The sequence below is a fragment of the Rhinolophus ferrumequinum genome, chromosome 4 (assembly GCF_004115265.2).
Source record: "Rhinolophus ferrumequinum isolate MPI-CBG mRhiFer1 chromosome 4, mRhiFer1_v1.p, whole genome shotgun sequence".
In the NCBI taxonomy this organism is placed as follows: Eukaryota; Metazoa; Chordata; class Mammalia; order Chiroptera; family Rhinolophidae; genus Rhinolophus; species Rhinolophus ferrumequinum.
In genome coordinates this window covers 78,531,310-78,544,998 of record NC_046287.1, presented here as the reverse complement: position 1 = coordinate 78,544,998, position 13,689 = coordinate 78,531,310, and the positions used below count along the sequence as shown (strand labels likewise).

General features: G+C 37.3%; 1 protein-coding gene across 8 annotated transcripts in view; it reads left to right on the top strand.

The window, feature by feature from the left end:
- TENM3 (teneurin transmembrane protein 3) overlaps positions 1-13,689 on the top strand; it is a 586,180-nt gene that overhangs the window by 511,187 nt on the left and 61,304 nt on the right. For all 8 annotated transcript variants that reach the window (XM_033104318.1, XM_033104317.1, XM_033104313.1 and 5 more), the window contains 2 exons: positions 12,158-12,374; positions 13,517-13,636. In XM_033104318.1, the coding sequence (XP_032960209.1) occupies positions 12,158-12,374; positions 13,517-13,636 (337 nt within the window). The remainder of the gene's footprint in view (positions 1-12,157; positions 12,375-13,516; positions 13,637-13,689) is intronic.

Here is a 13,689-nt window from a genome sequence, read left to right as displayed (position 1 = left end):
TTATGTTCTATTACTAATAGTTAATGTTTACTTTTTTAGGATTTTTTTGTTAAAAATATAGATAACATACGATGTACTAGTTTCAGGTATACCCCACAGTTATTCAAGATTTCTATACCTAAAGAAGTGATCACAATGATAAATCCAACAACCATCTGACACTGTACCATGATATCACAATATTGACTATATTCCCTATACTGTACATTACCTCCCCATGACTTATTTGTTTTATACCTAGAAATTTGAACCTCTTATTCCCCTTCATCTTTTCTCCCTTTTTTAAATAATTCAATTACAGTTGACATTTGATATTATTTTGTATTAATTTCATGTATACAACATAGTGGCTAGACATTTGTATAAATTGAGAAGTGATCTCCCTGACTATGTATAGTGCTAGACTTAGTACTTACTAGACTTAGTACTTACCTGGCACTATACATAGTTATTACCATATAATTAACTATATTCTTTATGCTGTACTTTACATCCCCATAACTATTTTGTAACGACCAATTTGTACTTCTTAATCTCTTCACCTTTTTCACTCTGTCCCCCAACACCCTTGCATCTATCACCCCGATAAATCTAGTACCATCTGATACCATACATAGTTATTACAATATTATTCACTACATTCTTTATGCTGTGCCCTACATCCCCATGACTACTTAGTAAAAACCTATTTGTACTTCTTAATCCCTTCCCCTTTTGCACCGCCCCAAACCCCCTCCACTTGACAACCATCAAAGTGTTCTCCATATCTATGAGTTTGTTTCTGTTATGTTTATTCATTTTCTTCTTTAGATTCCACATATAAGTGAAATCACATTGCATCTGTCTTTCTCTGTCTTATACTCCACTCAGCACAATACCCTCTAGGTCCATCCATGCTGCCACAGATGGCAAGAACCTATCCCATTTCCAGGGCTGAAAAATATTCCATTGTATGTATGTACCACCTCCTCTTTATCCATTCATCCATGGATGGACACCCAGGCTACCTCCACATCTTGGCTATTGTAAACAGCACTGCGATGAACATGTGGATGGACACATCCCGTTGAAGTAGCTTTTTAGGTTTCTTCATATAAATACCCAGAAGTGGGATTACTGGGTCCTTCTTTGTCTCTTCTTAGAACCTTTGTTTTAAAGTCTATTTTGTCTGGTATAAGTATTGCTATTCCTGATTTTTTTGTTTTCTTCATTTTCATTTTCACGAAATATCTTTTCCATCCCTTTGCTTTCAGTCTGTCTTTCAATCTGAAGTGACTCTTTTGTAGGCAGCATATCTGGGAGTCTTGTTTTCTTATCCATTCAGCTCTCCTCTGTCTTTTGATTGGAGCATTTAATCTATTTACATTGAAAGTAATTATTGATAGGTATGTAGCTATTGCCATTTTATTATTTATAATTTTGATTTTTTTCTTTTCTGTCTTAAGTCCCTCTAACATTCTTTGTAATACTGGTTTGGTTGTCATGAACTCATTTAGCTTTTTCTTGTCTGGGAAGCTCTTTATCTGTCCTTTGATATTAAATGATAGCCTTACTAGGTAGAGTAACATTGGTTGTAGATCCTTGTTTTTCATCACATTGAATATTTTGTGTCAATCCTTCTGGCCTGCCAAGTTTCTGTTGAGAAATCAGCTGACAATCTAATGGGACCTCCCTTATAAGTTACTAGTTGCCTTTCTCTTGCTGCTTTTAGGATTCTCCCTTTGTCTTTAACCTTTACCATTTTAATTATAATGTGTCTAAGTGTGGGCCTATTTGGGTTCATGTGGTTTGGGACTCTCTGTATTTCCTGAACTTGTATGTGTATTTCCTTTACCAGGTTAGGAAACTTTTCAGTCATTATTTCTTCAAATCAGTTCTCAATTCCTTGCTTTCTCTCTTCTCCTTCTGGTACCCCTATGATGCAAATGTTGTTATGCGAATGTTGTCCCAGAAGTCTCTTAAACTGTCCTCACTTTTTTGGATTCTTTTTTTCTTTTTGCTGTTCTAATTGGGTGTTTTCTGCTATTGAGTCTTCCAAATCGCTGATTCGATCGTCTGCTCATCTAGTCTGCTGGTGATTCCTTCTAGTGCATTCTTCATTTCAGTTATTATATTCTTCACTTTTTTTGGTATGGTTTCTGTGTTCTTTTTTGTGCTTGATATCTCTTTGTTGAAATTTTCATTAAGTTCTTTGAGCATCCTTATAACCATTGTTTTGAACTCTGTCTCTGGTAGGTTGCTTGCCTCCATTTCATTTAGTTCTCTTTCTGGAGTTTTCTCTGTTCTTTCATTTGTGGCATATGTCTTTGTTTCCTCATTTTGGTTGCCCCTCTGTGTTTTCTCTATATATTAGGTAGATCTGCTATGTCTCCAAGTCTTGGCCGGGTGTCCTTATGTAGTAGGTGTCCTGTGGGACCTTGATACAGTCTCCCTGGTCACCTGCTCCATGTGATCCATGAGTGTCCCTCATGTGTGTTGTGTGTGCCCTCCTGTTATAGTTGAGCCTTGATTGCTATTCGAATGTCAGTGAGTGGGATTGACCCTCAGGCTGTGGGGGTCACTGGCTGTGGGGTTTGGCCACATCCACAGCTTATGGGCTGCTTGTGGGGGGCTTACTTCACCTAGTGGTATTTGCCCCAGTGGGCTCTGGTGCCTGTGGAGGTTGCCCTTTGTATGTGCTGCTTGTGGGGCTAATTGGGCTTTGCTCTGCTGTGGTCTGAAGCCAACCTCCAAGTATGTTGGTTCTGTGGCCTCTTAGGAGGTGCTCTAATGCAGGCCTAGGTCACCCACTGTGTGTGACCAGCCAGGCACTGCCTGGTAGGAGCTACAAAGCAATCCTCAGTTTTTCGCTGCCTGTGCTGTACCTGGAGGCACGTGGGAGAGGCTACACTGTGAACCATGGACTTCTGCCACTAGTACCAGGCTTGGGGCAGCTCTGCAAAACTCCAGGACACCCCAAGGCCTGCTGCCACCTGCTGGCTCCCTTAAGATTCAGCCACTTATTGAGCCTCGTGCAGTATGCAAGTTGGGTGAGGCAGGGTCTCAGGGAGTCACTAGAGTGGTAAGAGTTGTGGTCACCCGGTTAATGTAAAAAAGTCTCCGAACACACTGAGGCCAGTTGCTTGCTACCTGCCTTGGGCCAGCTGTACTCCAACAGTTTTCTAAAAAAGAGTGCAATGCAGGTGGGGCTGGCTGCTCGCCAAGAAAGTGCCTCCAGTGTTGAGGGAGTTGGGGGTCCCAGCAGTGCTCACCAAAACTGATTCAGATTCAAATTTGGCCTGTGGGGAGGGCTCAACACAGAAAAGATGGTGCCCACCTGCTGGCTGCACAAGAGATAGACCCCACACAGGGAAAATGATAACTGTTTTCCAGCCCTTGCTCCAAAGCCATGCACCTCAGTCTGCCACTTGTATTGCCTTTGATGTCCCCTGATGTCCCTCCTCCAGAGCCCATGGTGAGCACCTGCAAGTGAGTGAGTCTGTGTGCGGGCCCCTTAAGAGGACCTTTGAGTTTCCCACAGCCTTCTGCCCACCCGGCCAGTCGAAATCCCGACTGTTTTTCACAGCCAAATGTGGTGGTTCTTCTTCTCGGCACCAGTACGCCAGGCTAGGGAACATGGTGTGCGGCCGGAGTTCCTTGCTCCTCTGGGTGGTACCTCTGCAACCGAGATATCCCCTCCCAATTTTTATCCACCACACAGAGGTTTGGGGTTAGCCCGTTTCATGTCTCTGCCCCTCCTACCAGTCTCAACATGGCTTCTTCATTATATTCTTAGTTATAAAACTTCTGTTCAGCTAGACTTCAGATGGTTCTTCAGGTTGTTCTATTAATATAATTTAGTTATAATTTTGATATGTTCATGGAAGGTGCATACACAGTGTTTACCTACTTTACCATCTTGGATCTCTCTAGAAGGGAATTCTTTATGAGGAATAAGAAGAACAATAAAGTAGATTGGAGGAACTTACCTTTAGCCACTGTCTTAACACCTCCACAGTCCTAAGAAGTAAACCTCCTGTTCAGTTGGACCTCGTTTCTTTAGGGCTCAAATAAACCACTGTCATGTATGCAGGGTCACTCTAGCTTTTCAAAACAATGGGCAAGCTTTTACCAACAGTAAAGGCCCTGGAATTGACAAGGTGCTTCCCCCATCCACGTCTCAAATCTACCTCCAGGTATTAAACAGAGGCTGTTGGGGCCAATTATTTGGACAAAGGCAGGCAATGGAATAGTAGATTTTTAAATCACACAATGGAAGTCAGAAACAAATAGTCACTGGACCAGATAATTGCAGATATCATCTCCCAGGGGGCATGTAGACATTTTGAAAGCAACTACAAGATATCCTGTCATATTGAGAAAGCTTTCAGACAAGTGATCAACAGTATATGGCTAAATTGGCTTATAAATATTTCTTCTTCAATTCCATTTTCACCTATAAAGTCAACCTCCCTCTAGATGGAGCTATTTCTTGTTTGAATCCCAGAACTCACTCTGATGGTGAAGTTGCCAAGATCAGAACGAAGACAGATGAAGGGATGGGAACTGTTCACTACCAGACACTGTGTGATTGGAGCGGGGTTTAAGACAGTGACCCTGCGCTACAAACTCTTTAGTTTCTTAAGTACCTTGTTTAGTCAGTCATAGGAATTGAGGCCCAGTCTGTCTCACAGCACACTTCTCCTCAACAAGGAAATCCTTTCTAATCTCAAAAGTTCTATTTGTTATTCTAGCTAGGAACAATTCTTTGTTTGCATATGATCGAAACTCCACTCAAACAGTCTGAAGCTTTAAAACAAAATTATTAGCTTATATGGTATAACTGCAAATTTCAGACATCAGTGCATCTAGGTGTTCAAACAATGATAGTGGAAATCTGGGTTAATTCATTTGTCAGCTCTGCTTTATTGTATGTTAGCACCATTTTCTGACTCTTTCTCTCCCAAAATGACCACCACCAGCCCTAGGTTTACATTCCATCAGTATAACAACTCCAGTACAAGGTGAATGCCTTTTCCAGTGGTTACATGAGGCCTGGACCTGGGGCTCACTCTTATCAGTCTGAATTAGGTCACCTCTTCAAAGGAAAATTGATGTTCTGTCTCTAGAAAAAAGGGATATGGATGCTGGGTAGGCAGAAAAACAGATTCTACTATATGACTATTAATAGCTGTACATAGCATTTAATTTTAGTATAGCAAGACAATATATTTGAATAGCTATTTCATAGGGGTAGTAGACATCTACTGTGTTTCCCCGAAAATAATTATATATATATATATATACATATATATATATAATTATTATAATATATTATAAATATTCTATAATTATATATAATATTTATATTTTTTATATATTTTATATATATTAAATATATATAATATATTTATTAAATATATTAAATATATTTTTATATATGTATAAATATATTATAAATATAATATAAATATAATATAAAATATATTATATTACAAAGACCGGGTCTTATATTAATTTTTGCTCCAAAAGACGCATTAGAGCTGATGGTCCGGCTAGGTCTTATTTCCGGTTAAACATGGTATTACTTTCAGAAGGAATCTTCTATTCTCTATCTCCTCCCTTCCCGCAAATTTACAGCCTTCTCACGTAAGAACAAGAGAACCAGTGCTGAACCTCTGAAGTGCTTTCTCCATTGACAAGGCAGCTATCCAGTTCTACCTATGTACTTTTATATGCGTCGTTACTTTTACCTTACCTACTCACTAAGAATCTCATTCGATAGGGGGTTTCTTGATGTTAAATAGCTCCCCATATGGTGGTCCCATTATGCAAGCATAAAACTGCAACAGCTTGCCAAAGACAATTCTATCTTTATAGAAACAACATATTTATTAACAAGATGATTTCTCCAAAATACATTATCTCTGGCAATTGTTACTATGTTCCCATCTTTCTTCCCATTAAAGAGATCTAGTCAAATTTCCCTTTGATACCTTGCTTCCCTGACTGGTCCTTTAGTGGCTAGCCCTGTGTGGGTACTTGAGACATGGCACTCAGCCCTCTCCTGGAGATTAGATTGTTGAGGGCACAAGGCTTAAAGCTTCATGCTAAACTTTGTGCAAGAATGGTGGAATGCCAAAACACAAATCCTGCCAGGAATGATACATCTTACTTATAAGTAGATAAGAGTTATTCTTTATCCTTCAGAATTATTAGTTTATGGGGACATATCAGGAAGATGTACCTAAAACAGGCTTTTTAAAAGTATATGGAGGCTGATGATAGTAAAGAAGAAAGAACAATTCAATCAAGGTTATTCAGAAATTAGAAAGATAGAAACAGTAATGAGAAAGGGAGAGAGAGTACAAATGGAAGTTTCAAACTGCAAGAAAAAGTAAGAGTGTGCAAGGAATAAAAAAGAGGAGCAAAAAAAATGAATAAAATTGTTATGTAAATATCAAAATGAGTATGATGAATCAGTAGAGATGGTCTAAGTTTGGAGACTACCAAGTGAAACTAAGGAAATATTTGAAAATAGATGTTTTAAAAGTTCTAGCAGGAGGATGAGAGTATTGTGTTCTCCAAAAACATATTTAAAATTAAAAATTAAATGAGAGTAACAGAACTGGGAAAAGAAAGGGGAAATGGTGAGAGAGAGAGAAAGAGAATTACAAGAGCTCAAACGTACTTCCCAAAAAGAATTCAAATATCAAAACATAAAATGGCACTCAGAGTCTCAGAGCATTAAAATATATTGTGCTGGTAGAGATGATTTGGGGGGATAGGGGGGTGCAGGTGGGGAATTACCATGACTTTGAAAGACTCTACTTGATCCTATTTTAAGGAAGAGAGTCAAGTTTGTCCGAAGCCTTTCACTATTCACAGAATTTTTAGAGCATAGTCACCCCATTCAAGGAAAGAGAAGTCCAGCTTGTGCCCTGAAAAGCAAAAGACCCCATTAGCTTCCCAGCAGGACACAAGGAATATGGGGTTTTAGCACTTTTTTGAGTGAGTTTTAGAAGGGGAAGAAAACCAGAGCCTCACAAGCTGGAACTAAAAATCTTCCCTATACTTTACACCCACTACCATAAGCTTCCACCTCAAGCTTCGAATGTAGGAATGGGTGTTGCAGAGTGTCTCTGTAGAAACGGGTCTCCTTGTTACATGTAGCTCCGAGGTAAGAACTTCTGCATTAGTGATGAGAGTAGTACACAAACATTACATTCTCATTGTCAGAAGAGTTAACCACTGTCAACAACTGGGTGAGCCTGTGTGTACTTCTCCTTCAGTGAATTTGAATGCACATTTATGTTTTTAAACTTAAATGGGATAGGTACTGATGTAAATTTGATTCTGCCAAAGAGTATATCTTAGAGATTTTTTTCATGCCATTACGTTTAGATCTGTCTCATTCTTTATAATAGAAACATAGGTGTGCTAATTAATTTTACCACTGCTACATGAATAATACTTCAGTTGTTTTTTTTATTTTTTTGCCCTTAGTATGAAGACAAATCTTTAGTGAATCTGTATGTGTCTGTGTGTATGTGTATCTGCATATAAATCTTTGTGTAAATGTACAAATACTTCTTTTGGACAGATTTTTAGAAGTGAAATTGCTGGTTCAAAGGGTATTTTAATTTTTAATTTTGATAGCTACTGCCAAATTGCCTTGTAAGTAGGTTTTACATTGTACACTGCATCAGTATGAGAGTGTTTATTTCCCCCGTTCATAGCCTTGCACATAATCACTGTACATAAACAAAATTGTCCAACAAAATGAAAAATATGAATTTTCTCTGACAGCTGAAAATGACTCCATTTTTATTGTTTTAATTTGCATCTCCCTAATTATTAATTAGATTGATGATCTTTATATACATTTCTTGACCATTTGTTTTTCTTCTTTTGCTCACTGCTTATTTATTTCTCATACTGATTTTTTTCTATTGAGTTGCTTACTTGACGTATCCTTTTTAATGTTTAGGACTTCTGTGTTTATTTACCTTATTAATTCTTTGTTAAGTGTGTTGCATGTATTTTATCCCAGCTTTTCACTTATCTTTTAACTTTGTTTATGGTGTCTTTTGTCATGCAGAAGTTTTCAATTGATGGGAAGTAAATATAATGTTTATCTTCTCATTCATGAATTCTGAGTTGTAATTCTTTATTATTAAGTAGGAACTTTCTCTATGTAAGATTCTACATAGTATTTCATATAATTTCTTCTAATTCTCTTTATAATTTTGTGGATTGCTTAATCTCCAAGTAATCAAGAACATTTTAAAATACCTATTAGAGTAAAAAAGAACCAGGAATCCAAGGAATGGCATAGTATCTAAGGGTAGGAAAAGGGTGATAAGAGAAAACCAGTAGGTATCTCTAATGTGCTTTTAAGACATTATTTTGACCTGTTTAAATCTCATAATCCCTAGAAACTGAATTCATTCTTCTCTTCATTCAGCAACTATATTGTATGTCAACTTGATTCCAGGAAGTTTACTAGATGCTGGGAATACAACCGTGAACTAGATTAGCTCTCATGGGGCTTCATGAAACCATTGTCTGAGCTGACTGAGGAAGGAATTGGAGGTGAAAGTAGGGAGTAGGAGCAGGTTAGAAGTTTCCAGGCAAAGGAAATATAGATCACGAAAGGTCTTATAAGCCATTTTAAGGAGTGAGTTCTAACCACTCAGAAGGCAGTGCGGACAAAGTAAAGAAAGTAGTTTAGCTAAAGAAGTGAAATAATCAGACTTGGTTTCTGTAAAGATTACTCTGACTAAAAATGAGAACTAGAGCAATAATACTAAGGATTGACTGGGAACATAAACTATATTGTCTACATCAAAATACTACTTACATTGCAAAGCTTACACTGAAGAAAGGCTCTTAATTGATAATTGACATCATTCAGTGGGTTTGAATATTTTTTATTTTCTTGAGATTTTTATGATTGATTCTACTAGACATGGCTCCTACGCCAATATAAATTTAAGCCGACCTAATATTCCTGAGACTAAAATGGAATCTCGATGATTTTGAGAAGCTATTCCACGAGCACACTTTTGCTACAGTACGAGTATACATTTGGGCAACTGGATAATCAACTTAGTTGTACTAGATAGCCCTAGCCTTATAAGTACAGACAAAGAATAAAAAATGTTTTCTCAAGTTATAGGGAGCCAGATTCATGACCATCCGTCACTTGCTTGGGCAAGTTACTGATAAACTCTGCAGAAAAATAACAAACAGTGTGTCCCTGCATCTTGGCTGTTGAAAATGAGATTCTTTCTCTGATTGATGTTAGCAGAGAGGCTTGTAAAAATGCATTTCCAGCTGATTAGTTCAGAAGGTGTCAATCTCACGCAGTTTTATGACCGGCAGACTACATGCCAGATGCACATTTGCTTTTTATAAACTAACAAAGATGAATGACTAACTTTGAGTATTCCTCTTTGGCAGCTGTACCATATATTGCCTCAAGGAAGACAAGGTGGGAGTATTGTGGGGGAAGAGAAGAAAGTGAGGAGCATTTAACCCTTACTTTCCCAGGATAATGGAGGTTAAATATCATGCAGCATTTGGAAGTACTTTCTCTACGAGTAGTTTCTACTTACGTTAAAGAATGAATGTAAGGGGACAACCTGCAAGAATATCAAGTATTTATGTCCAATTACTCTCCCAAGCATATGCACACCCATTCTGAATCCATGGAGTAAGATCTCTCAAATATATCATAAAACACACATTAAAGATTTCTCATAAAGTCTCAATCTATAATCATGAATTGTTACTTAAAGGTTTTTGCTTTTTTAATTATTTTTGAAGCCAGAAATGACATTAGGGCAATAGTTCAATAGTCTGCCACCTTAAAAATCTGAATCTTAATAACTGTGCATCTATTTCTTGGAGAGAGATGGAGAAAATACACCATATTACAGTATTATATTATATCCTCATGAAAAAATAAGCCTATAGCATAGTTTCATCTTCCTTCTACTAGAAATATTGAGAAATATTTAGATATTTGTCATCTCCCTGGCCGTTTGGCTAAGAAAGTAATATTTTGATAAATTCATATGAAATTTCCAAGTTCAGTTACATTTGATTTTCTTAAAACACGATTTTAAATTTCCATCAAAGGAATAATATGCAGTTTCAAATAATTAACACGTTTTTAGAAGTATAACAGACGTCTACATGAAAATCTAACTATCAGAAGGAAATAATGTATAATAACAGCTGCCTGTCAGAAATTCTAACTTATTTTCATGTTTGTAGAAATTATAACAAAAAATTAAGATATTAATATAAAAAGAGTGCAACATCATAAATTTAATTCAAGTATTCAGTTATTAAGGTTTTTTTTTCCAACTACAAGGAAAGAGATTTTTAGTTACTGTCTCTCAATAAACTGAGTCTCTTTCAGTTTCAAGTGACAGAAAATTCAACCCAAACAGGCAAAAGGAAGAAGGCAGTGCCTTTGCTTCTAAAACTGAAAAGCCCATGAGGTCAGGTACAGCTTATTGCAAAAACCCCAAAGATGTCACTATGGCTTGGTGGTTTTTCTCTCCAGCTCTTCGCTCTGCTTCTTCTGAAAAGCCCCCTTCCTAGGCACGTTCTCCTGCAGTGCCAGCAAGATGGTTGTAGCAACCCCAGCCTCACAGCCTTACAGCTACAAGCTGAGGGTTAGGGGGAGTTCTTTTCAGATAGCTCCTGAAATTCATTCTGGTTAGACAAGTTAGGTCACATGTGCATTTCTGAGGAGGGAGGGATACCCAAATGAGAATTTAGGGCTGTTGCCCAAAGAAGCTGGGATGGGTGTTAAGAAAAATCATAGGTGTTCACTACCTTCTTCTTTAAGTGGGTAAAACGTAAGGACACTGAACCGGGACCCCTCCTCTCCTGTCTGTTTCTTACCTTTCTTACCTTGTTGTTGACCTACTTCTAGATTGAGTCTATTTTCTTTTGTCTCAGTTTGCTCTCAGGTAGTAAAGTGTGCAAGCTTATATTCTATTAATAAGAGTGGTGTAAAGCAACAAAAGAAAATGACTAGTGTGGTTTTTTAAAAAACAAGTTATTTATAAACACTTGTGTAAATAAAATATATAGGTCAACTAGATATGTTCAACTGAGTTTGCTATAATAGGGTCACACTAAGACCTGATACTTAGCTTTGAAGCTTTTAAAATGATTTTGTCAGTTCTCCCAAGGGTGATTGAAGTCCTCAGAAACCAATGGTTTTATTAATCTGCACTGAGAAATGTAATTGGCAAGCAGATGAAAACTCATGTATCAACTGGTCAGTCATAAATGACTTTAAAAGATAATGTCATCAAACCTGACACTCTTATCCACTAATGGATTAGTTTCTGTGTTTCAAACAAAATACTAACATGAGCCATTAAATGTGGTTTCCTTTTGATGTTTTTGGAGAAGGCACTGGCTAAGTCTCTTCTATCCATTACTCTTTTTATGTCACCAACACTATAGATCAATTTTTTGTGATAGGTTTCTTATAATTTCCAATAGTATGGCTTATTTACATTTGTCACACTTTAAATTAACACCTCCCTTTTAGGGAGGCATACTAGAGGCTCAGACTCTGTTTAAAATTTGAGAAATGCCTTAATTTTTTGGAACACATTTTACCTTCTTTGGGAGAGTGATTTTCTTAAAAGGTGGTTGGCTAATCTTATTTCGTGTTGATTGTTATTTGCTATAGTTCTCAGACTTTTATTTTCTGACCCTTTCCCAAATTTTAGAACTTCACCTCATGCGGGTCTCTATCCATTTACCATACACACATGCTATTCTAATTCCTTGTGCATTTTCTCTAAAATATGGAAGGCTTGAGTAATTACACATAAAACTAACCCATATTACTTCATACTACTAATAGACTGTTGTAATCAGTAATTTTTTATTTCTTACTCAGAATCAACATTATATGATTCTTTTCAGCCATCTCCCATTCAAACATGTACTTTATACAAAAGCTGCTGAAAGTATTGTATTTGTAGTTCATCTGTTTTCATGAAGCATACCTCATGGGAATTACTCTCAGATTAGACAAATCATTCCATGTGAATAAAACCAACCAACAAACAAAACGTATTCCACATCACATCATAGAAAGGGGAATTCTCTTACTGGTTTACATTTCTCTCTACAGATGGACTCATTGACTGTATGGATCCCGATTGCTGTTTACAGAGTTCCTGCCAAAACCAGCCCTACTGCCGCGGATTGCCTGATCCTCAGGATGTCATCAGCCAAAGCTTACAATCACCATCTCAGCAAGCTGCCAAATCCTTCTACGACCGAATCAGCTTTCTTATAGGATCTGATAGCACCCATGTTATACCTGGAGAAAGTCCTTTCAATAAGAGGTTAATGCATCTTTTCCTTACATAGATTCGTAGTGATAGCGTTTCCCCGAAAATAAGACCTAACCAGAAAATAAGCCCTAGCATGATTTTTCAGGGTGACATCCCCTGAACATAAGCCCTAATGCATCTTTTGGAGCAAAAATTAATATAAGACCCGGTCTTATTTTCAGGGAAACGTGGTAACAACAGTTATATGCACTTTACATGAAATGCTGATGACTGAATTTGAGGAAAGTGCCTTTTTTTTAATGCAGTTTTTCCTCCTATGGCAAATTCTTCACCAAACTTCACCTTTCAAGCATTTTTGACACAGTTCACATACTTTGTCAATTTCAGTACCTGCGACATAACAGGACATCCCATTAAGGAGTCAGTAAATCTTCATTTAACTAGTTAGCACAGTTGGAAATGTTTCAAAAGGAGCCGTGAAAAGAGCCCAAAAGGCAAAACAGAAATGCACTTTTTTTTTTAGCTGAGCTCACTAAATAATATAAATTATGAATTAATGTAATGGAACTGCTAACGGCATGGCAGTGAGATTGCATAAGCTGTTTGACTGGTGCTTTACAGAGCAGTAATGACCTGAAAATAAACCCGTAAGTGAAAGCCTGTGTCTTGTATCTCACTGAGCAAAGAAGATGATTTACACTAGAACTCCTGGGTCTGCAGTAATTTCACAGCATTAATGCAGTTAGACCCAGCAGTTGATTAAAAGTTGTTGCACAAATGTTCCTTATTGCCCCCTTAAATCCTGCACTTCTTGGTCCCTGCAGATTTACAGATTGCCTCAGAATTAATTGGAAAGTATACTTTTCTTCATGTGAGCACCAGACATAAGACTTATGGAAAAAAAGCGCAGTTTATAATTTTAAAAATTCATCTCTAAATTATTGGTTTGGGTAACTCTCCAAAAACCAGATTGCAACGATTTAAAACCCAGGGTAAACACTAGGCATTTAGAGAATGTGAATTGCACTGAATTAAAAGGGACATTGTCTTGGGAGTATTTCAGGTCTGGTTTTTGTGAATAATGATTGCGTGTGATACTGTTATTTTATCCTGAGGTTGAATTATCTGTAAATCATGATAATGTTGGCCTGAGAAGACAAATGTTCGTTCTAATTCTTCTACTTTTCCCACAGCCTTGCATCTGTCATCAGAGGCCAAGTCCTAACTGCTGATGGAACTCCACTTATTGGAGTAAATGTCTCATTTTTCCATTACCCAGAATATGGATATACTATTACCCGCCAGGATGGAATGTGAGTTAGTCCAAATGCACTGTCTCTGTTTGAAGTATTTTAAGTATAAAAAC